Source organism: Ctenopharyngodon idella, chromosome 1, assembly GCF_019924925.1.
Source record: "Ctenopharyngodon idella isolate HZGC_01 chromosome 1, HZGC01, whole genome shotgun sequence".
Taxonomy (NCBI): Eukaryota; Metazoa; Chordata; class Actinopteri; order Cypriniformes; family Xenocyprididae; genus Ctenopharyngodon; species Ctenopharyngodon idella.
The window spans coordinates 42,297,776-42,323,028 of record NC_067220.1 but is presented as its reverse complement, the minus strand read 5'-3'; the positions used below and the strand labels follow the sequence as shown (position 1 = coordinate 42,323,028).

The following is a 25,253-nucleotide window of genomic DNA, read 5'->3' as shown; positions in this document are numbered from 1 at the left end:
TTTATTGAAATTGACAACATATTTGTCAAGTTGCCAGACATGACTGATTTTATGTCCAATTGAAGAAGAGACACTATATTATTTGTCTATTTTAATAAAGCACATATAATAATACTTCCATAAAGAGACACTTAAAGACTCATATTTTATTTGAAAAGAGACATGTCCATTGTATAACTATATTCTGTACACAAGACATTGTGCTTGGACCCCTTCTGTGTCGATGCCCACAACTCTTTGTTGACAGGTATTTGAAATAGCAAGCGGGGAGAACAATAAAAGGCATGACTTACATCGCATCCATTTAGCCAACTCCATCTAAGCTCCATGACCATGATCTTTTTTTTTCTTCTTCATTTGAACGCCTTGTGAAAGGATTTTTATAAAGATAATTTACTTTCATCTCGAAAGAGATATTACACCTACTTGAGAATAGAGAATGGTCCAATCACATGAGGCCAAAAAATATAAAAACAATATTGATTTGATAAAATCAAAAGTAGGAGGGTCTGCCCTGATTAGAGCTCAGTCTCAAGTCACATGCATTTCAAAAGTTTGCGGACCACTGACTTCAGATACAGACTTCAGATACAGCCTTAGATGAAATCAACTTAAGATAAAAGACATTAAATCTCAGCAGAGGATGATTAAACAACTCCACAAACAGCATTACCAGCTTCACTTATTACTAACCTGATTGACTTTATTTCTGTCATATGTCCACAGAAGCACTTACTGAGAAATAACAGAGAAGCATTACAAAGGCATGTTTATTCAAAAGTTTTACAAGCAGAATATGTAAGCTGATCTGCTCTTTTGCACTATTGCAATTGCAAAAAAAAATATAAGGGGCAAGAGCCCAACTAAAGCAAACACTTGTATCGAGTACGCAGCGCAAAGTCTCACTTTCTTTCCAGCCAAATGAATGCTTCACTTTGCATGTCGGAATATTTGAAATCAGACCAGCTCTCTATAGGTTTATGGAAGATAAAGTCCATTTACTAAGATTTTTATATATAAGCCTATAGCATATATTAAATGATCATATATTCTGCCATATAAACAGTATAAAAACCATAAAATTATTAGAGCACCATTTACTTGCATCAGACAACTCTGTTGGTATTATTATAATTAATATTATTAAAATTATTGAATTTAATATATTGCCACACTTTAACACGTGAATTATATTATCAGAAAACTGAACATTTAGCGTTGTCAGGCTTTTATTTGTGCTTAATGAATGAAACAACGGAGCTGCGCTCTCGGGTTTATGGCTGCTGTAAATGTCATTGTTCATATGGGAACCACCAGCAGGTGTTAAAAGTAACACTGAAGTAGTGTTAGAGTTCATTAGATACTTAAGTAATTGAGTGATGTTTGTTCGATTATTGAAGACACCTGATGATAACGAGCAGAATCACTTAAGGAAAGAGAAACACAAGAACTACAACTGACTTCCAGCCACAGCCTTAGATTAAATCAACTGAAAAGACATCAAATCTCTCTTATTACAAACCAGACTGACTTTATTTCTGTCATTTGTCTACAGTTTTTATTTTGAGAATTAACAGAGATTTAGGTGTCATTGAAAATGTTTGGTCATCATTATGGTGATCGGTATTTGCTTTAGTTGGGCAGTTTGATTTTGTTTTTTGTTAGTTTGTGGTCTTTATAGTAATGCTTACTAAAACATATTTTGTTGCAAAGAAAGCCATAAAGATGATCAGGTGATATACCCTTCATCATCACAAAGAAAAATGATTCATGTTATCACTGACCAAAAATGGTTACTTGTTATTAATAGACTTCCACCAAAAATCAAACATTCTAAATTCTGATGTTTAAATGCATTTAGAATAAAGATATTTAGACAAACATCAAGAATCAGCATATGGATCTCAACAATGGTGACATTTCATGCCGCAATGCATGCTGGGAGTCATGAGTTTTATCCTATGGTGCAGCATGCATTGCAGCATGAGGCATGTCACCATTGTTGAGATTCATATACTGATTCTTTATATCTGTGTCTGAATATTTTTTTCTTTATGATGATGAAAGCTATATCAACTATAAGCCTTTGTTTATGCCTTTACAACAAATTGTGTTTTATGTGTAAATGCTGTTATAAAAACTGCAAACTGACCAATTAGAGCAAACATTTTCAATAAAACATTGACACTTAAACTTCTGTTAATTCTCCAAAAGAACTGGAGACAAATGAAATAAAGTCAGTCTGGTTTGTAATAAGACAGATTTAAATCTCTTTTCAGTTGATTTTATCTAAGGCTGTGGCTGGAAGTCAATTTTAGTTCTTGTGTCTCTCTTTCCTTCAGTGATTCTGCTCGTTATCATCAGGTGTCTTCAATAATCGAATAACCATTACTTAATCACTTAAGTATCTAATTAACTCTAACACTGTTTCAGTGTTACTTTTAACACCTGTTGGTGGTTCCCATTTGAACACTGAGCGGTGTAAATTTAACACTGGGGAATTTACTGTGACTGTCTTTAGGATTACTAGAAGGCTACAGTCTGTTTTAAAGACTGAGTTGAGTTTTAAAAGGGTTAGAGCTAAACTCTGTAGGACAACGGCCCTCCAGGACCGAGTTTGCCCATCCCTGCCTTAATGTCTTCTTTTATCTTCAGTTGATTTCATCTAAGGCTGTGGCTGAAGTCAGTTGTAGTTCTTGTGTTTCTTTTTTCTTCAGCGATTCTGATTGTTAACAGCAGGCGTTCATCACTAATGCTCAATCATCACTTAATTAATTGCTTAATTATCTCATTAACTTTAATTCTGCTTCAGTGTTACTTTAACACTCTAGAGTGGGACCATATGTACTCTGAGCAGAGTGGATTTAACTCTGGGGATTTTGCTGTGTGGCATCGCAGTTTTGCCAAATTGTCCCACTGGCTTCTTTAGAGTCATGGCCTCCTAATCATTTAAACTGATTGACTACATGTCTTTCCTCTGAAAGCTGGGGGCAGGGGGGTTGTCCGGGTACGCTGTAACTGCTTTATTTGGATTGATACTGCATACAGGTGACGGTAGAGGAGATTCCACTACTCTGGTGAAAGGTTTCTCTCCAGTGTGAATTCTCATGTGAATTTTAAGGCTTTGTTTCACTGTGAAACTCTTTCCACACTCAGAGCAGACAAAGGGCTTCTCTCCAGTGTGACTTCTCAAGTGACTTTGAAGGTGTCCTTGTTGCATGAAACTTTGTCCACACTGAGAGCAGGTGAAAGGCCTCTCTCCAGTGTGAATTCTTATGTGTCTCTCGAGACTTTGTTTTACTGTGAACCTCATTATACAATGAGGGCAGGTGAAAGGTTTCTCCCCAGTGTGGATTTTCATGTGTCTCTCAAGGGTGCTGTTCACTGTGAAACTCTTTCCACACTCAGAGCAGGTGAAAGGCTTATCTCCAGTGTGAATTCTTATATGATTTCGAAGGTGTCCTTGCTGCATAAAACTTTGTCTGCACTGAGAGCAGGTGAAAGGCCTCTCTCCAGTGTGAATTCTCATGTGTCTCTCAAGACTTTGTTTCACTGTGAACCTCATTATACAATAAGGGCAGGTGAAAGGTTTCTCTCCAGTGTGGATTTTCATGTGTCTCTCAAGGGTGCTGTTCATTGTGAAACTCTTTCCACACTTAGAGCAGGTGAAATGCTTCTCTCCGGTGTGAGTACTCATGTGTATCTTAAGGCTCCTATTCACTGTGAAACTCTTTCCACACTGAAAACAGATGAAAGGCTTCTCTCCAGTGTGAATTCTCATATGAACCTTGAGCTTTTGTTTCTCTATGAAGCTCATCGCACACTCAGAGCAGGTGAATGGCTTCTCTCCAGTGTGAATTCTCATGTGTCTCTCAAGGACATGTTTCAATGTAAAACTCTTCATACAATAAGAGCAGATGAAAGGCTTCTGTCCAGTGTGAATGTTCATGTGAATTTGAAGTTGTCCTTGTTGCATGAAACTCCTTCCACACTGAAAGCAGGAAAATGGCTTCACTCCAGTGTGAATTCTCATGTGACTCTCAAGGTTACTCTTTACTGTGAAACACTTTCCACACTGAGAGCAGGAGAAAGGCTTCTCTCCAGTGTGAATTCTCATGTGACATTTCAGCTGTCCTTGTTGTTTGAAAGTTTTTCCACATTGAGAGCAGGAGAAAGGTTTCTCTCCAGTGTGAATTCTCATGTGTATTAGAAGTTGTCGTTGTTCCATGAAACTCTTTCCACACTCAGAGCAGATGAAAGGCTTCACTCCAGAGTGAATTCTCATGTGACTCTCAAGGTGTTGTTTCACTGTGTAACTCTTTGCACACTGGGTGCAGGCAAAAGGTTTCTCTCCGGTGTGAATGCTCATGTGTCTCTTAAGGCTCCTGTTTACTCTGAAACTCTTTCCACATTGAGGGCAGGTGAAAGGTTTCTCTCCGGTGTGGATTCTCATATGAATTTTAAGCTTTTGCATCTCTATGAAACCCATCCCACACTCAGAGCAGGTGAAAGGCTTCTCTCCAGTATGAATTCTCATGTGTCTCTCAAGGCTTTGTTTAAAAATGAAACTCTTTCCACACTGAGGGCAGATGAAAGGTTGCTCTCCAGTGTGCATTCTCATGTGAGTATTAAGCTGTTGTTTTTCTATGAAGCCCATCCCACACTCAGAGCAGGTGAAAGGCTTTTCTCCGGTGTGAATTCTAATGTGTCGTTCAAGGCTTTGTTTCAATGTGAAACGCTTTCCACACTGAGGGCAGGTGAAAGGCTTCTCTCCAGTGTGAATTCTCAAGTGACTCTCAAGGCTTTGTTTCACTGTGAAACTCTTTCCACATTGAGAGCAGGAGAAAGGTTTCTCTCCAGTGTGAACTCTCATGTGACGTTTCCACTGTCCGTGTTGTGTGAAACTCTTTCCACATTGAGGGCAAGTGAAAGGCTTCTCCCCAGTGTGAATTCTGATGTGAACTGTAAGTTGTCGTTGATCTATGAAACTCTTTCCACATTGAGAGCAGGAGAAAGGTTTCTCACCAGTGTGAATTTTCATGTGACGTGTCAGCTGTCCTTGTTGTGTGAAACTCTTTCCGCACTGAGGGCATGTGCAGGGCTTCTCTCCAGTGTGAATCCTCATGTGAATATTAAGCTTGTGTTTTTCTATGAAGTTCATCCCACACTCAGAGCAGGAGAAAGGTTTCTCTCCAGTGTGAATTTTCATGTGACGTGTCAGCTGTCCTTGTTGTGTGAAACTCTTTCCACATTGAGGACAAGTGAAATGCTTCTCTCCAGTGTGAATTCTCCTGTGCTTCTTAAAACTTGCTTGGTCAATGAAACACATCCCACATTGATGGCAAATGACAGAATCTTCTTTCAGTTCCTTCAGATCTAAAATCAATTCAAGGACAATAAAGGTGAGATAGCCAAAATAATAGCTATGCACCCCAAACAATAAAATGAGATGAACATAGCTCAAATGAAACTGAACATTTTTATACAAAGGTGTAGACCTGTATCCTGGTTCATTAAAAATGAACTGCTCAGCATGGAATTTGAACCCAATCCCCTGTTATGCAGTTGAATTGTCTTGTTATAAAAGTTATAATTTATTAATGCCACAATGCATGCTGGGAGCCATGGATGAGTTTTGTACTATAGTGGCACCCAGCATGCATTGCAGTATGAAGCTTTATATTTGTCACCATTTTTGAGATTCATATGCTGATTGTTGATGTCTGTGCGTGATGAAATTGTTCAGTATTTTAAAACATTCTGTGCATAATTTTTTAAAAATCTTTCACGTTATCACAAAACTGCTGGATCTCATGATGCAGACTCTAAGCTGTTATAATCAATAACATAAAATAACCCAGATTATCAGAGATTAGTCTCTGTATGAGATCAGGTGACTACTGATTTATGACATCGTTGATACACCGCCAACATTAACAGATCATATTTTCTATAGTTTTTTTTCCTCACAACAAATGTGTGTTAAAAACACAGTTACAACAGCCAAAGAAAAGCAGAATTAAATAAAAGTCAAGGTTCAAGAGCCCAACTAAATCAAACACCAATCGCCATAATGGTGACCTCAAATGAAACTTTCAATTAAACACCATCTAAACCCTTGTTAATTCTCAATGAGAATTTTTGTAGACGTGTGACAGAAATAAAGTCAAACTGGTTAGTAATAAGTGAAGCAGGTAATGCTGTTTGTGGAGTGGTTTAATCCTTCTCTGATATCTTGAAAGATTTAATTTATTCTTTTATCAGTTGATTTAATCTGAGGCTGTGGCTGGAAGTCAGTTTACTGTAAAATCAAGAAAATACAGTAATGTACTGTAAAACCTAACAGTCAGATTTACTAAATGAAACAAGTTAATTTCACTCAAATATTAGTGAAAGTTCATTGCATTTAGTAGAAAAAAGTTATGTGAAATTAATGACTGATCAGGAGAGTAAATGTTGAACTGGTGTGTTATTTTATGTGTTTTTGCACAAGATCATCAAGTATAGAGGAGACCTGTTATAATGTTCTGTTGAGATGTAAAGGGTTTCTGTTGTCTGAGTTTTGTGGGTTACCATTGTGTCAAGTCAAAGATGAGCAGAAAAACACTGATGTAATGCTGCATGTTGCTTTAATTAAAGACAGTACCTGTGTAGTTGCTGATGCAGTGAAAATCTCTTATTATGTACTTTGTGTGTTGTTGTTAATTAGCAGTTATCTGCAAGATGTCCGAGTTAAACTGACATTTTAAGAAACATTCTTTTTTGTAGTGGACTCAAATGAAATAAGTTCACAGTACTAATAAACTCATTACTAACACAGTATAAATATTAAATGGCAATTGACCAATTTAAAAGGTTACTTCACCCAAAAATGACATTTATGTCATTAAGTACTCACCCTCACGTCGTCCCTAACCTGTAAGACCTTCATTTGTCTTTGGAACACAAATTAAGTTATTTTTGATGAAATCCGAAGGTATCTGATCCACACATATGGTGCTTTTTCACTGCATGGTATGGTTCGGTACGGCTCGATACGGCTCACTTTTTGGCGCTTTTCCACTGCATGGGACGGCTCAGTATGGAATGGTATGGTTCGCTTAAATAGTACCACCTCGGCTGAAGTTCCAAGCAAGCCGTACTGATACTAAATGTGATGTGTAAATGGCAGATCACTGATTGGTCAGAAAGAATCGTCACTACCAGCGTCACTGGATTTGAAACACGAGACACCAAACCTGCTAGATTTAAATAGTCAGTAACAGCCACCGCAGTATCATTTGTTCACAAAATGACTTGCTTTAAACGACGTCACACGAAACTTGAAAAAAGAAATGGTTGGTAGATGAGAAGCGGATCCATGGCAGTAGAGGTGGCGCAACTATAATGATCAGTCTATAATCCCACCCACTTTGAAGCGGTACTAACTGCAATGGAAAAGCAAACCTAAAGTAAAGCGAGCCGTGCCGTGCCAAGCCGAATCGAGTAGTACCACGCAGTGGAAAAGCGGCAATAGGCAGCAACGTCATTGCACCTTCCGAGGTCCAGAAAGGTATTAAAGACATCGATAAAATAGTCAACATGACTAAAGTGGTTCAACCTTAACATTATGAAGTGATGAGAATACTTATTGTGCGCAAAAAAAACAAACAAAAATAACGTCTTTATTCAACAAACTCGTCTGCCACTGTCATACTGCTACGCTATTTTTGTTGCAGAGCTTCCGTGTTTACGTCTGAACGCGGGCTCAGTATTGGCCGGCTCTGGTCACGTGAGCAGCACGACACATGCGCGTGATACTGATGCAGGAGCCGTCTGTCTGCAGAGTGTGAGTTGCTACGCTGTGCAAGTGACTTGAGCACTTGAAAAGAGCAGTCCACTAGGCTGTCAAGGCTATTTTATTCACTTTAAACATTGAATGAAGTGATTATTTTCTCTTTAAAGCTGCAGTCCGTAAGTTTTGCCTCTTTGTCACCATCTCTGTTTGAAACCTGCAATTGCAGTGATTTTCGGAATTATCATCTTTACGTGGGTTGTGCATCGGCACGGCTCCTCAGCGCGGATGAATCTAATGTTTTGATGTGCAGCTATGTGTGGGTGCTGTCAGTCAACGCACCAGTGTGGATCTTCACTGTACATCATAATTACATATGCTACATCTTGTATGTATGTCCAAACTAAGAAGTTTCACCGGAAAATGTCATCTGAAGAAGTAAGTAACGCCATCCACTTTTGTTCTGACCAACGTAAAAAAAGTTTTACAATAAATCGCGCAACCAATGGTGCAAATTATTATTGTTATACTTTGTTCTCGAATTGTTAATGTTAAAAACATCAACATTGCGTGACTATGTGTATGTAGTGTGTATTATCGTTATCCATTACTGTATGGATTGAGCAAAAAACGTGTGCTGCCAGATTATTAGTCAGATTATAAAACATTATTACAAGCTTACCGTTGTGAATTGAGCTAAGGTAAGGAGATGGTTTTGAATACTGATTGGTTATGTACTTGCTCAATAATTGATTTTGGATAATTTTTAACCAAAAAAGTTATGGACAGCAGCTTTAATACAGATGATGCTGATAATAATAATAATAATAGTAATAAGGCTCTCCTCTGTGTACACATATCCTTACAAGTACAATTATGGCTGTATTATTTGTGTCCCTGTCCCCTTAAAAATTGCTCTTTAGAAATTTTGTTTATTGTACCCGCAACTGTTAGATGAAATTTATGCCTATGCCATAGTGAACAAGTGAAAACTTGTTTTGGAAGGAGGATTGATGATGTATTGACTCATTATTCAAATGTTATTTTGAACCAAAAAAAAAAAAAAGTTAAACTACACAGTGTACCTTTAAAATATAGTTGATCTGAAAATGTTTCTACTATTGTGGACATCTGAACATCTGGTGTATATATCTATTTAGGATATAGCCATAAATATGGCTTTTTAATTAGTAACGATCAAAAATTAACACAATTAACAAATTATTTTAATTGATTTATTACATTGTAAGTGACAAATAACCAGCTTACTCTGTCTTTTATTTATCCTCTCTTGTATAGGTGTCGTCTGGCATGTTTTCGGCTTCACATCTGGTCCCATTGTGGTCTGGTTGTTTTCAGGCTGCTCCATCTTTATTACTAGGAAATGTTCGGCGCAGCTTATTTCATCAGTCTCTATCATCGTTTCATTCACCCTATTCTCTAATAGATATTCTACAACCAAAATTTATTTGGTTTCAAATCACCGAATTAGCGTTCAAAACGCTGTTTGAATAAGCCTCGAGACGTATGTGAACCCGTGTCTCTGAGCTCGTCAGACTGGACAAGTCATGTGATTTCAGCAACGAGACCTCGTCACGTCATATACTGGTTCGAAGCAGTTTACATTTCGAGGGTTCACCGCTAGGAGGCGTTGATCTGCTGAACCAGAGCCCTTTAAGATCCATATTATAAGATCTCTGGCTGAACCCATGAACCAGTGTCTAATATGGTTTTCTGATCTCTGTTCAGTTTTATAATTTAGGTTCTAACGTACAAACATATATGCAGAAGGGCAAAATGATATTTATGTGATATTTCGTTGGCCCGATTAACCAAACTCTGCCAGAAAGCACACAAAAACAAGAAACAAAAAAAATAATAATAAAAGAACAGAAATGATCACCTACATATACTTTATATTTAGTGGCATTTAATGATTTTTAGATCATTTAACAGATTACATTTTCATAACATTGGTTTTTGGTTTTACGTTGCTATTGGTTTGTAAAAGTGCCATTATACATGTTTAGGCTGTATTCTTGTTGTATTTACATTGTGAGCAGGAGTCGCCATCGTAAGGCGTTTTCAGCACTTAATCTGTAAAATCTGGATGAGAGAATGATTTTATTCAGAAAGCTCAATAATCACATTAGCAAATGAATAATCTTGACTTGTTTTATCCACACTTTTTTGATGTACCTCACAGACTACCCTACCGTCACAGTGCTGTCTGGATACTGACACACTCTCATAATATTTCCTCCTCAACAGGAGGTCTGGGTCATAGATAGTCACTTCCAGTAGCCTGCAACGTGTTTAAAAAAACAAAACGGCATTTATTTTGTGGAAGAACATGTTTTAGTTGTGCTTCGGCTCTGCGTGGCTGAATATGTTTCTTTCCCATATCTAAAAAAGAGAGAAAAATTATCCTACTGCTCATAAATGATTCGCTACTAGGCTTAAGAGATATAACCAGTTTAGATGGAAAGGATTTCAAGCTGACTAGCTGAATAACCAAATAATAGACATGGTACTTCCTTGAAAATAAATAACAACACAGTGCCACAACAACCATAATGAAATGACCCTTTACAGTAGGGCTGGGTAAAAATAATCAATTTCTCGATTTTAACTGATTCTCATTTTTACGAACCGATATTGATTCTTAAATCCCAAGAATCGATTAGTCTGTTTTCAGTTGATGAATGAACAGAACATGTAGTGCGCCCCCCATCCAATAAATTGCAATAATCTTTGTGCTTTGTTACTTTTGATATGAAGCAAAGTCTCAGATTTCAAATGACGTCCATCTTATTATGAGATTCAAAAAATAAATACCGTTTTGGCGCGGTTTAATGTGGCGTGACAGATCGCTGTAGCGACTCAGTTAAAGAGAAGCGGCAACACGGAGCGAATGTGAACATCCTCTCCGCTTTAATACCAGTTACAGCGCGAAATAAACATGACTAAACATTTGAAGGTGTGTTAAAATATACAGTAACTTACTGAAATCTGTATCATGTCTCGTGTAATAGCTCAATCAGTGTTTCAACCTCGGAAAGATGTCAATAAAACAGCTTGTAAACAATGTCACGTAACGTCACATTTACCTCAGAAAAACATATTCAGTGACCATAAACTCATTAGTCAGCTAGAAAAGTGAACTCTAGAAAGCAGCATTCTGATAAACATAGCTATGCACCGTTACATATTCATTATAATGGTCTTCAATATTCAATGCATGTTTGAATAAATCAGTTATGACAGCCACGATTTAAATGTTTAAAATAAAAAAAAATAAAAAATGAATTGGAGTAGAAATATGATTATGTAATTCTAAACTTTAATTATTATAAAAAAACATAATTGAGTGTAATTTAAGTGTTTGTATATAAATAAGTAAATTTTAACCTTCAATATTATAGTAATGTAGTAGCCTACCAACTGACTCCCATATGTAGTTTACAGCATTAGTTGAGAGATTTGTTTTCCTCTAGAAAATTTGTCATGTACTGTAACTGATATACTACATCCAAAATAATCGATACCAAATCGAGTCAAAATCGTAATCGAATAGCAAGCATGTGAATAGAAATCGAATCGAATCATGAAAATTGTGTCAATACCCAGCCCTACTTTACAGTGAACTCTGTTAAAGAGCTACATATGGCAGTTTATCTGTTTAATAAATTACCACACTCATCTGTTGAGCAATAACATCATCTCCATGTCACTTTTACAACATTTCAAATCCCTCAGTTCTCGCCACCTCCGAAAAGCCAACTGGTTTTATTACGAGCTCTGTTGCTTCCTCTTTTTGCCGGAAAGTAGCCAGAGCAAAGTAGCCGGAGCAACTTTTCTGTATTTATAGATATGACGAGACAAGCATGGTCGAGTGATGTACACAATTTCCCACGAAAACCATCCTGTCAGGTCTAAAATATAAACACTTATACAAAGTTATAAGTCAATTAATTGGTCAGGCAATGCCCATTTTTACAAGTTGACTTATAGCTGCTGAATGCAATGTTCAAGCTTAATGAAACTTGACACACATAGACAATAGGATATTCTGAGAATGCACACCATGTTTCATAAAATTCTGCCAATAGGGGGCACTACAACTAAAAAAACCATTATAACTCTGCAACAGTACGATCTATGAAGTTGAAAATTGGTATATATTGGTATTGGACATCCTAACACACATCAACTAATATGACTATATGGCCACCAGCAGCCAATTAAATTTCAGTGGCTAATAACATCATATCTGAATGGCCTGCTGTTACAAAAATTTATATGTTTGTACATCTTGTGAAAATGAATATGTGTACCGATTTGTGTAAAATCAGCCACAAGGTAGCGCTAAAACAAACAACTTTACATTTTAGCTAATAACTCCACAACCGTGTGTGACAGAATCGAAATTCTTATTTCTTTTGAATCCTGTTTTAAGCCTGAACAATAGTAAATCTAATTTAGTAAAATCTAATCTAGTAAATCTAATCTAGAGGTCCATCATGTCCTTTTCCTCGATGCCTGTGGGGACAAACTGTCGAATGAAGCAATGGTTCCTAGTAAAATAAAATGGCATCAGACCAAAAAAAAAACCATTACTAGTAAGCAAGGATGCAGAATATTTTATTCCATTCCATTGAAAAAATGCAACACGAAAAACAAGAGAAAGTTATGACAAAGAGAGCAAAAGTGTCCAAATAAGCACTGAATGCTAGCTATCTTGTGGCTGAAATAGTAGCCAAGTCGCTGAGACTGTAATCTTACCAGCATGCAAAGCCGTTCAATGGCTATTGCATGGCAATGCTTTGGCATGACTCGAACTGAGGTAAGAGTTAAAAATGTTCCTCAACCAGGAGAATTCAGGATGCAGAGTTAACTGCTGTTGTGGAATGGTTTTCAAAACTTGCCTATCGTGTTTTTAAATGGTGTCCCATACTTGGAATTTGTGCTCTGTATTTCACCCATCCAAGTGCACACACACAGCAGTGAGTATTACTGTGAGTACTCTGGGTTAGGTGCCTTGCACAAAAGAACCTAAGTTGTGGGTAATGAGAGTAGAAGAGAAGTCTCATGTCCTGCCGGTACTGAGACTTGAACCCACAACCTACAGGTTACAAGTCCGACTCTCTAACCATTAGGCCATAACCACCCCACAAATGTTTTTAAGTATCTCAGTGACCTGAATGCAAAAATTCAAGGCAAAGATGAATACATTCTCACTTCACAAATTGCATCTGAAAGACCTAGAGGAGAGGTTCAACTTTTATTTTCCAGCTGAGTCTTGTGCTGAGTTTGACTGGGTCCTTGATCCTTAAGACAATTTTATATTATAATATATTTATATTACATTTTTACATTTAAAATTTCTAGAGACATTTATTGTTGTGGTATGAATAATATAACCAACACTTATGTGGAACTGCAAGCATAAGGTTATGCATAAGGTTTATTTCTACACATATGGAAATAAATTATAAAAATGAAAATAAGGTTTTGAGCTGCAATTGATATCTTCACATTCATTTGAAATTGAGAGATATGAGATTCATCTAAATTTAAATATTGAATACCACAGATACACCACACACATTATGAACAAACTCTAACTTTCAATGAAAATTCAAGATACATTTCAATTGGATTTTTAATCATCCACATGGGCCATTAGTGCTTGGACCCTGATTGGAGGCCTACCTGCTGCTCTCTGTGTCCTTAATGTTAATCTAACAAAAAAGAACAAAAAGAAAATCAAACACTGTTCTTGATTGAATAGCTTTTATAACTTTAAAGGCAGGGTAGGTGATTTGCTTCAAAAACATTTTTTATGCTGGTTGAAAGTCTCTTCACATCCCGATAGCAATCACTAAGTTAAGTGCTCTAAATGTATTTATACCATCTGTGGAAGGTATAGGACTATTAAATGTTTGGTCCGAGGGATATGATAGGATGTCCTACCTGCCTGCCAATGTATGTTTTTACATACCCTTGCGCACCCTGTTCGTGCAGACATCACATATCATCAGCGTGTTTTATGCTATGCAGAGTTAAGACAGACATCTAAAAATGAGCAACTATTACTGTTCAGGCTTATACATGAAAATATAACATACAATCCTCAACTGTGGTGACAATAATTATTCATACTGCAGTGCATGATGGGAGTTTTATGGTGATACCCAGCATGCACTGCAGCGTGAAGCGCTTTTTTTATCACCATTGTTGAGATTCATATGCTGATTCTTGATGTCTGTGTGTGTGTCTAGGTGATGCAGTAGTTCAAACATTTCTATGCTCTACACAGTTTTAAAATTATTCAATATGTCTGTAGTTTCACAGGGCTGGTAATGCAAAACCGAAAAGTATAAATGACAAAACATATTAGCAGTTGCTTTGGATGCAATCTGGGAATCTCACAATGACTAGAGAAAATGACAAGAGCCCAACTTAAGCAAACACTGATCTTAACCATGGTGGCGTCGTTTTTTTTCTTTTCTTTTCTTTTCATTGACCAATAAAACAACATCTAAACCTCTGTTAATTCTCAATAAGTACTTCTGTAGACGTGTGAAAATAAAAATCAATCTGGTTAGTAATATGTGAAGCTGGTAATGCTGTTTGTGGAGTTGTTTAATCAGATCTTCAGAGATTTAACAATTTTTATCTTCAGTTGATTTCATCTAAGACTGTGACTGAAGTCAGTTGTAGTTCTTGTTTCTCTTTTCTTCAGTGATTCTGCTTGTTAACAGCAGGTGTTCATCACTAATGCCCAATCATCACTTAATTAATTGCTTAATTATCTCATTAACTTTAAATCTGCTTCAGTGTTATTTTAACACTATTTAGAGAGGGACCATATGTACTCTGAGCAGAGTTGATTGAACTCTGGGGATTTTGCTGTGTAATGTTAGCCGCGTTCCTGTTGCCTTTTCAATACTTTTCCAGACATGGAAATTACTTAAATCAATTTACATATTTTTCAGTGTTTTTCAGCTCCCTGCTGTACGCATTCATGTGTACATGGCCTCCTAATCACATAAACAGATCAAGCTTGTATTTCATGTTGAAACTCTTTCCACACTCACAGCATTTCCATTCTCTCTAGTGTGAATTCTCATGTGTCTCTCAAGGTTTTGTTTCACTGTGAAACTCTTTCCACACTGAGAGCAAGAGAAAGGCTTCTCTCCAGTGTGAATCCTCATGTGTCTCTCTAGCTTTTGTTTCATGTTAAAACTCATTCCACACTGAGAGCAGGTGAAAGGCTTCTCTTCGGTGTGAAGTATCATGTGACATTTAAGGTGGTTTTGTTGTGTGAAACTCTTTCCACACTGAGAGCAGGTGAAAGGCTTCTCTCCAGTGTGAATTCTCATGTGAATATTAAGTTTTTTTTTCTCTGTGAAACTCTTTCCACACTGAGGGCAGGTGAAAGGCTTCTCTCCAGTGTGAATTCTCATGTGACTGTCAAGGTTTTGTTTCACTGTGAATCTCTTTCCACACTGAGAGCAGGTAAAAGGCTTCTCTCCATTGTGAATTCTCATGTGAATATCAAGGCTTTGCTTCATTGTGTAACTCTTTCCACACTGAGAGCAGGTGAAAGGCTTCTCTCCAGTGTGAATTCTCATGTGACATTTAAGGTTCTGTTTTTCTGTGAAACTCTTTCCACACTGTGAGCAGGTGAACGGTTTCTCTCCAGTGTGAATTTTAATGTGACACTCAAGGTTTTGTTTCACTGTGAAACTCCTTCCACATTGAGAGCAGACGAAAGGCTTCTCTCCAGTGTGATTTCTCATGTGAATATCAAGGTTTTGTTTCATGTTGAAACTCTTTCCACACTGAGAGCAGGTGAAAGGCTTCTGTCCAGTGTGAATTCTCATGTGAATATTAAGTTTTTTATCCTCTGTGAAACTCTTTCCACACTCAGAGCAGGTGAAAGGCTTCTCTCCAGTGTGAACTCTCATGTGAAAATTCAGGGTAGTTTTCGCTGTGAAACTCTTTCCACACTGAGGGCAGGTGAAAGGCTTCTCTCCAGTGTGAATTCTCATGTGACTCTCAAGGCTTTGTTTCACTGTGAAACTCTTTCCACACTGGGAACAGGTGAAAGGCTTCTCTCCAGAGTGGGTTTTCATGTGTCTCTCAATGCTTTGTTTAAATGTGAAACTCTTTCCACACTGCGGGCAGGTGAACAGCTTTTCTCCAGTGTGAATTCTCATGTGCTTTTCAAGGCTTGCTTGCTTGGTGAAACACATCCCACATTGATAACAAGTGATACAATCTTCTTTCAGATCTTTCAGACCTAAAATGAGCATTAAAAATCAAAGTCAAAAATCAATTCAAGGACAATAAAGCCAAAGTTCTAAGTCTGCACCCAATTCATTTGCAACAGATTGTCATTGTTTTATCTTTGACACACTAAAGGTTGAATCTTTCATTCTCAAATTGTTGCTATTAAATCAGTCCCTCCAGGATTTTGCGATTCTGAACTTAATGGCACCGGTGCTACTGCCCTCAAATGTTATTCTGGAGTCCTGCAATGGTTCACAAGGTCACAAAAGTAATAACAATGTTATAAGAATGTTATCTATGGTATATTTTCACTGAAAAACAACAAGAAATGCCACAAATATTGCCGAAAAAATTTGTGGAAAGCTGCAGAAAATTCTGTCATTTTAGGCTGCAAAAACCGGAAAAAAAGTCCTGTGAAACCCTGGAGGGACTTAAATCTGGTAAGCCTTATACAAGGTTATTATCTTTTAGATGCACTTTGCGATAGCCCTTTCCTCTATTAGGCAAGATTTTGGGAAAAATTTTGGTTTTTGGGTGTTCACATTTGGATTTCCTCTTAACAAGAACCAACTCAAACCTCTAGTAAGCTTAAGGTGAACAGAGTTCAAACAAATATCTCTCTGCCTGAGTTTTCATAATCACATTCCCACTGTTTTTGACCAATTCAGTATGACTATAATAAAATTATCATCTTTTTGTGATCATCATCTATTTTTTGTGATTATTATTATTAAACGTATCTGAGTAAATGATGACAGAATTTTTATTTTTGGGTGAACTATACCTTTAATGGGTTTTTATTAATATTGAAATAGGATTTTTTTTTTTTTTTTAAATGATACTCTAAATAAGAAATTAAAACTGCCAGTAGGTAGCAGTAAATGTCTAAATGAGTAAGTCATTTGAGTCATTGGCTGCATTCGAAACCGCATACTTTCTGAGTAAGTACTTAATTTCAATAAGTACTTACTTATTGAGCGCTAAAAGAGTACGTACTTTATAGCCTGAACGCGTTAAGTATGAATGTGATCCGGACATCATTCGCCATGTTGACGTCATCATGTGACCTAAGACGTTATCACAAGCGCAACAACTTAAAAGACTTAAAACTTAAAAGTGACGGATTTAATTCATCTATCTGTAAATATCTTGATATTGACGAAACTTGCTCATTTTGTGTTTGTGTTGAAGAAACAGCTGCCCATTTATTTTGTGATTGTAGTATAACCAATAAATTTTGGGGTGATTTAAGTTAACCCAAAAAAAATTTTTAACCCTACTTTTTTGACCCACAGTTTTATTATTAACAATGTTATTTTTATCACGAAAACCCAAAATCGTTACCTCTTCAATATGTTGTTAATTTCTTTATTTTAAATGCAAAATTAAGAAAAATTTCATCCACAAGCAAAAGTGGCTTAAATCTCCTTTATATTTTGCTCTTATTGAATGTAACTCTCGTTTCATCCCTCAGGCTTATGAATAAAACATGCATTTGTTTATGCATTATGATGAATTATTTAAAGATATTTAACCTTGCCATTGTCCTTTTTTTGTGTATATAATCTCATACTATGATGTACTCAAACCCATGATATTTGTTTTTTGTCACCATGATTGTTCATTGTTAAAGATACAACCATGTTATCTCTGATCTGGTCTTATTTGCAATTATAAGTTCTGCAATAAAAAAAAAAAAGATAAGAGCGACAGGGGCACCAACACCTCATAGCATCAGTAACTCGACAATCCTTCCTAGTATGGTTTTCCTCAGCGTTTGCAATGTCTGCACAAAGGAGACGTTGGGACAATGCTCGAAGATCTCGCCTTTGGAGAAGATCGTTGATTTTATACTTGAAAAATGTAAGTATTACTGCTTAAAATTATGTTATGTTTTAGTAAAACAAGCAAAATGCAATTTGTTTTGTCATATGACATAGCTATGCATGAATATACACTAGACAATTGCAGCCAAGGTGAATACATCTCAAATTTCAGTCAAGCAATGAATACATAAATTAATGAAATAATTAAATTTTATTTACTGACAACAATAGGAAACATGAATTAATGGGTAAAAGAATGAATAAAAGTAAGCATCACAATAAATAAATACATACAAATCTACAACACATGAAACAAAGCTTTATTCAAACTTATTGTTCTAACAATCATGTATTTACAGGTGGTGAACCCCACATCCTACTGCCATCGCAACACAGCTGTGCCAATTCTGCAGCTTTATTTTGATGAAGCAGCTGACCACCTTGCCCACCTTTGCCTGTCTTTGCCATCCATCATGTCCCTCATTGCTGCAGTCAGATTGGAATCTGACGTGCAATCATGCAGGCTTGTTTCGACAGCAAGCACTACCATGCGCGAAGCATCATAGAGCGAGCCTTTGGCATGCTGAAAACATGCTGGTGCTCTATTTTCTTCATGGCCAGAGGTGAGCCATGCCTTTTTGCCTGAGGTTGTTGCGTGCTGCACTGTGCTTCACAATCTCGCTCTTCTCAATGGAGACATCGCTGATCCAGAGAATGAGGAAGACCATAATGACGCCCCCTGAACCCCACAACCTTGAAGCAAGAGTGGGAGAAGATGTGCTTGGCTGTCGCTGTGTCTGCTCCAAACATTCGTGTGCCTGCTCTCCATGAGCATGACTACCTGTAAAACATTTAAACAGATTAAAATATTTTACAATTCTTGTCAGCATTCTATTTCTTGCCAAATTTCATTTCATATTTTTACAATTACATGCTAACTTTTGTTATAGATTTATTACTTTTGTGGTGTAGTGGGCTAAACCACTGAACTGCCAAGCAGAAAGTTGCTGGTTCGATCTCCGCAGCCGTCACCACCAGTGTGTCCCTGAGCAAGACACTTTACTCCAGGTTGATCCAAGGGGATCGTCCCTGTAATAAGTGCACTGTAAGTCGCTTTGGATAAAAGCTTCTGCCAAATGCATAAATAAATGTGATTTTTGTAAATCCTTTTTTGTAAGTGTCACAAGCACAAACGCTCAATAAAGATGCTTATTTCTTAATTTATTTTTTCAAGGTACTGCTATATTATGAATGCATACATACATTTCATAGAATTTCTATTTGGGAGCTTAAAGGGTTAGTTCACCCAAACATATAAATTCAGTCATTATTTACTCGCCTTCACGCTGCTCAATCCCTGTGTTTTTTTTGTTTTTGATTTTTTCTGAAAATAAATGGTGATTTTAATCAAGTCAGTCCTGCTGGTTTCTGTTCATACAGTATCAGTCAATGGAGCCTGACTTCCAGAAGCTTCATGACATTATTTGAAGACGCTTTTGAAGCTTATGAAAGTTGGGCTCCATTGTATGAACAGAAACCAGCAGAACAAACCTGACCAAAAATCACATCCTCAATGTCATTTGGTCTTTGTCTAACTGCTCTCGCTGGCTCTGGGCTCACTGAGAAAGAAGAGACCACAGCAACATCCAGGCCAGATGAAGCAATAAGTGCAGGTGGAGTGATGGAGGGTCTCATCCATGGCACTACACCATTTCCAGGATGCTGCTGTGTCTCTCCTTCCTCAGTGCTCACACCAGTCTCTGTGGACATTTCAGATCCTATAAAAATGCACAATCATAATACAAAAGCAGTCACTTTAACAGCACAATGTCATTTGATTTCTATATTAGAAGTAACAAAATGGTTTTACTTCAGGTTTTCCCTTTTTTTCACAAATGCCACCATCACCTTGCCTTGCAGGCCCTGCTCCACCACAAAAAATCTGCAGCAAAAGCACAGAAATCAAGAATCAGAAAAGTGCTGTAATAACTCTGTTTGAAATTACAATAATTAAAATGAACCACAACTTAACATTTAAATAGATTTCGTATTCATTTCTGTTATACTCACTCAAACCCTTCCTTCATCAGCCTCTCTCCACCGGATAAACACACGTGTGATCATCAGTCCCTGTAACATCCAGACAAGATTCAAGTTACCTCTGTGATTTATGTGCTCAATACTACATTTAAATGTTGAGGTAGTTGATGATGTGTTAACTCACTTTTTATCCAATACAAATGTTCCTCAATTTATCAACCTCAGTTTATTTACATTATTTACATTTATCTAATGTAAGCAGTGTTGATAACAGTGAATTCTACATAAAAGCACGTACTCAGATGTCTATTTCATGTTGTCATGTGCATCTGCAATACTTATCGAAGATTTTCCTGTCAAATGTTAAATAGACATTTAGTAAGTATCTTTAAGATGTATATGGTTTAAGATGTATATGGTTTAGAATATGTTTAAATCTACTTTGGAGACATGCGTGTGCTTACTGAAGCTCCTCAGTTAGCTATACATAATAAAATGTGTTTTTACAGCAAAATCACAACTATACTATACTGTCTAGCATCTTTACACCTTCAACAATTCAACAGTTTACTCTACAGTAGCTCAACAAATGTGATTTTAACACAAGGAACCATGTTTTTGGTTTGTAATACTCACATTTGAAAACACACACGTCGCTGGTCTCCGCCATGTTAGCTAATGACGTATCCTTTCCCGTGGCCTCCTGGGAAGGCAGGGATATAAAAGTATCCAATGATGAGTGCTTCAGAATCTGGGCGGGAGCAACAGACCATCCGGGGATTTCTCACCTACTCTTTTATGAATACTGAGGTTTCAAACATACTACTCTTTTCACGCACTTTTCTCCTTCTATATAGTAGGTAAGTAGGCATATTCGAACGCAACATTAGTATACGCAAGTCCGAATCTCGCGAGAATTAGTCCAAAGCTCTGGTAATTCTCACCTACACTTTTATGAATACTAAGGATTTGGACATACTATTCATTCGCCTACTGCTTTTTGCCTACTATATAGTAGAGAAGTATGTGGTTTCGAACACAGCCTTAATTCCCAGGACATCCACAAGATGAAAATGCTGATGCTGTAAAAGGATGGCAGACATGACAACACATCACAAAATTAAAACACGTTTATTCTTTTGTGGCACTTAAAAAAAATTATTTGGCACCTAATTTTTTCACTTATAGAAGCCAATGGCTCCTTAATAGATTTTTTTTTTTTTTTTTGTCTGGAGCCCTGCAACACCATGTCCCTTTAGTGGCTCCATAAGGTTGAACCACTGTAGTCACATGAACTATTTTAACAATATCTTTACTACCTTTCTGGGCCTTGAAATTTGTTATGACATTTCTGTGTAATTAATGACAGAAATTTCATTTTTGGGTGAACTAACCCTTTCAGACCAGTTTACACCTACAACCATAACTATAAGAACTATATTAGTGTCACACCAATGCATAATACCATTCTGTTTATTATATCCGCACTAGTCATGCGTGGATCGCGGTTATATCAAAGTAATAAAAAATAATAATTCTAATTAATTGCGGGTGGATGAGATAAATCATTACAATGTGTTGATTTTAATAAAGACACAGAACTCTCATTTCATGGTAAAATGCAACGTGATCAATTTGTCTGTTCAGAAAATTTTGACTAAACCCTTCAAATTCATATGGATTAGTTTTACGATCTCTTTATGACCTTTTTGAAGAGTCAAAGCGGTAGTTGCGTAGACTGTCAATGGAGATTCCATTAAAAATATTTTCATTTGTAATCCAAAAATGAACGAAAGTCTTACGAGTGAGGGTGAGTAAATAATGACAGAATTTTCATTTTTTTTTTTGGTGAACTAACCATTGAACACAAGAACACACAGTAATATCAGATTACTTTATCCAGATATTTTGATAAAATCCACAAATTCGTTTGAAGAAACAAATAAGCCAGAGATCAACTATCACTATTTGAAGATCTGGCATCTGTCAAATCAATCATCTCATAAGTATTTAGCGAGATTACAAAGAACAGACCCCAGATTTAAACTCAGGCATTGTGCATGCTTAGATATTTTAAGACTGCTTTGAAAAGTAGACCATTACCTGATTTCGCCGATTTTATTCTATAGTTATTTTACTACACAATGAATGAATCGTGTCGGTTATCAAATCATATAAACATTTTATTCATCTACAAAATAACTTTTTCTATGGCTACTGGCTTCTTTGGTTTAAATTTTAGTCAACTAATGTTGACTAAAAAAATAAATTTAACAAATCCCTAACTATTGCACACATCTGAACAAAGGCCGGGACTGCATCTGAACTTCCAGGCCCGTTCACACCAAGAACGATACTATAATGATAACGACAAAGATAATGCTAGATAGCGCTATAGAGGAAAAATATCGTATTTATTTCCAGCTGTTGAATGATAAAACACTGACAGCCAATCAGAATCCATTCTAATTTAAGGGCTCGCGCATTTAAAATGGCAGACGTTAATAGCCGAGGTCCAGAAAAAAAACACCACTGTTTGACAAGTCAAACCCCTTTTTCAAGGATAAGAAAATGGATATATGGAGAAAAAAAATAATACCCTAGGAATAAATGGTACTATCAACGGAGATAAGATCGTGCCGGGCTAGCAAACGGTGTAACATAAAATTACCTCAGGTAAGTTATCCAGGGATAATTTCGGCACTGTCTTGCTTCCTTAGAAGTAGCAGTGAAAAACACTAGGTGATGTTTTATTCCACTATATTGACTACGTCAGTTTAATTTACTGTTAGATTATACTAGCTATATTAACTCGAAACATAGCATGCCGAGGACATCTGCTGGTTAAAGCCGTGTAAATGCCAAAAGAAACCCCAAAAGCTTAGAATAAACAGACCGTTATCGTTCGTTGGTGTGGACGCAAATATAGTTAACGTTATAGATATCTTTATAGTTATCATTCTTGGTGTGAACTGGCCTTTAGGCATAAATCATTTGACGCACGTATCTTTTTACTAGGTTACGTGAATTTAATCAGAATAAATCAGAAATAACAAACTTACACGGTCTTTCATTCGTCCATTCTTGCCTCGGTGATGACTGGCATGTTTTCATCTCCACATCTGGTGTTGTCTGGTTGTCTTCATGCTGCTCCATCTTTATCTCCAGGAAATGTTCGATCCAGTTTATTTTGCAGATCGCTCCATCAGTCAGTTCTTCCACTTCTTCTTTCGGGATCAACAGCAGCTTGCATCCAGAGGCGTGGCACTACTGCCATCTTCTGGGTTTATTATCCTGTAAAATCCTTAACATCATATTCTCCTCATCAAGACATATCCTTGTTTTTTTGTTGTTTTTTTTTGTTTAAAAAAAAAAATACAAACAAACAAAAAACTGCAAATACATCATCTGCTTTGTTCATTCACACCACTTTCCATAGCCATCCTTTATTCCTGTCTCTGTTAATCCCATTTTTCCTAATTCTTCCATCATGTTTTCCTCTGTTCTTTATATTGTCTGCAAAACATATATTCTACCGTTTCTAAAACCTGACAATAATCAGGGGAAAACAGTTGTTTTTATAGTTTAGATTAATACCTTCCTTGAGTACATCACTTTGATTATCTCTACAGAAAATTTAAAACTCAATCTTGTCCCCCACTTTTCAATTGCCTCTAATTCCCATTTAATATGTATTGGATGTTACATAGTACATCATATGCTTTTTCCAAGTCAAAAATACTGCTATACCTTATATTTATTTCTATTTATCTTCCAGACTTTTTTTTTTTTAAGATAGAGAAATTGCAGGATTATACTTTTAAATGATGGGTTTCCACTTACTCAAATATCTAACGATACAAATGTAAAAAATAATAACTATATATATATAGAGAGAGAGAGAGAGAGAGAGTGAGAGTTGACTTTCTCAGTTTGTGTAAATTTACTTAGGGTTATTTTTCTACATTAATTTCACACGTCTGGTACAAATATGTGGCTTTGTTTCATTAATTCATTAGTGTATACTTTTTTCTTTATTTACCCCGAAAGAAGGGAAGTGAAATGTGACAACATGTCCCATAGAAGGGGCACATATTGTAACACGACCATATGACAGCTTAAAATGTTATCTGAGCTAATCAAATAATATACATGACAAACAAAAAAATCTTTGTCATTAAAATACAATTATTTTTTTCATATAAAATAATAGCATTTTTTTTAGAAATTCAAAATTAAATAATTTTGAAGTTTGACAATGAACAATGCAAAATACAGCTATACAGCATTGACAGAGAAGTGTGATTCGTCACTCCAGAGAACACGTCTCCACTGCTCTAGAGTCCAGTGGCGGCGTGCTTTACACCACTGCAGCCGACGCTTTGCATTGCACTTGGTGATGTAAGGCTTGGATGCAGCTGCTTGGCCATGGAAACCCATTCCATGAAGCTCTCTACGCACTGTTCTTGAGCTAATCTGAAGGCCACACCAAGTTTGGAGGTCTGTAGCTTTTGACTGCAGAAAGTTGGCGACTTCTGCGCACTGTGCGCCTCAGCATGAGCTGACCCCGCTCTGTGATTTTACGTGGCCTACCACTTCATGGCTGAGTTGCTGTTGTTCCAAATTGCTTCCACTTTGTTATGATACCACTAACAGTTGACCGTGGAATATTTAGTAGTGAGGAAATTTCACGAATGGACTTATTGCACAGGTGGCAACCTATCACGGTACCACGCTTGAATTCACTGAGCTCCTGAGAGGGACCCATTCATTCACAAATGTTTGTAGAAGCAGTCTGCATGCCTAGGTGCTTGATTTTATACACCTGTGGCCATGGAAGTGGTTGGAACACCTGAATTCAATGATTTGAAGGGGTGTCCCAATACTTTTGGCAATATAGTGTATATATTAGCTTTTATTTAGTTAATATGGGCACCGTGAAGCTTCGAAACATTTATGAATCTTTTGTTTCGAATCAGTGGTTCAGAGCACGAATCAAACTGGAATCACATGATTTCAACAAACGAGGCTTCGTTATGTCACTAGTTCGAAATGTTTTGAAATCTCAAATCTCTACCCTTAAATAGGGCACTATTTGAGGGGACAGCCATTTGTAGTGTAGACAGAACACAAACTAATTTTTTTTTCTGGCTGCTGTAACTATGTTTATAAGACACATTTGTTATGGCTAGAAAAGCCAAGATGAAATGCAATCAGGTGTTGTACTGATGGTTATACTGATGACAATCACCATGTAATGACTTGTTTAACTGATCTCACTCAGAGTTGAAAGCTCTGACTATATGGATGAT

At 36.8% G+C, this 25,253-nt stretch overlaps 1 protein-coding gene across 6 annotated transcripts; it reads right to left on the bottom strand.

Annotated features, from left to right (window-relative positions):
• Positions 1–126: 126 nt before the first annotated feature.
• LOC127515599 (gastrula zinc finger protein XlCGF57.1-like) lies at positions 127–23,562 on the bottom strand. Of its 6 annotated transcripts, none has more exons than XR_007930859.1 (6): positions 23,004–23,176; positions 20,578–20,644; positions 19,972–20,031; positions 19,810–19,843; positions 18,861–18,990; positions 18,094–18,742 (listed from the first exon to the last, which is right to left on the bottom strand). XR_007930859.1 is itself a non-coding variant. In XM_051899484.1 (2 exons), exons 1-2 carry the CDS (start codon positions 9,192–9,194, stop codon positions 2,963–2,965), a joined length of 2,565 nt encoding a protein of 854 aa, XP_051755444.1. In that variant the 5' UTR covers positions 9,195–9,356; the 3' UTR covers positions 127–2,962. The 6 variants fall into 6 exon arrangements, 2 of the variants coding, with proteins under 2 accessions (XP_051755444.1, XP_051755514.1); XR_007930857.1 differs by having other exon boundaries at positions 19,772–19,843; positions 23,004–23,175; XR_007930851.1 differs by having other exon boundaries at positions 18,861–19,843.
• Between the last annotated feature and the right edge of the window lie 1,691 nt (positions 23,563–25,253).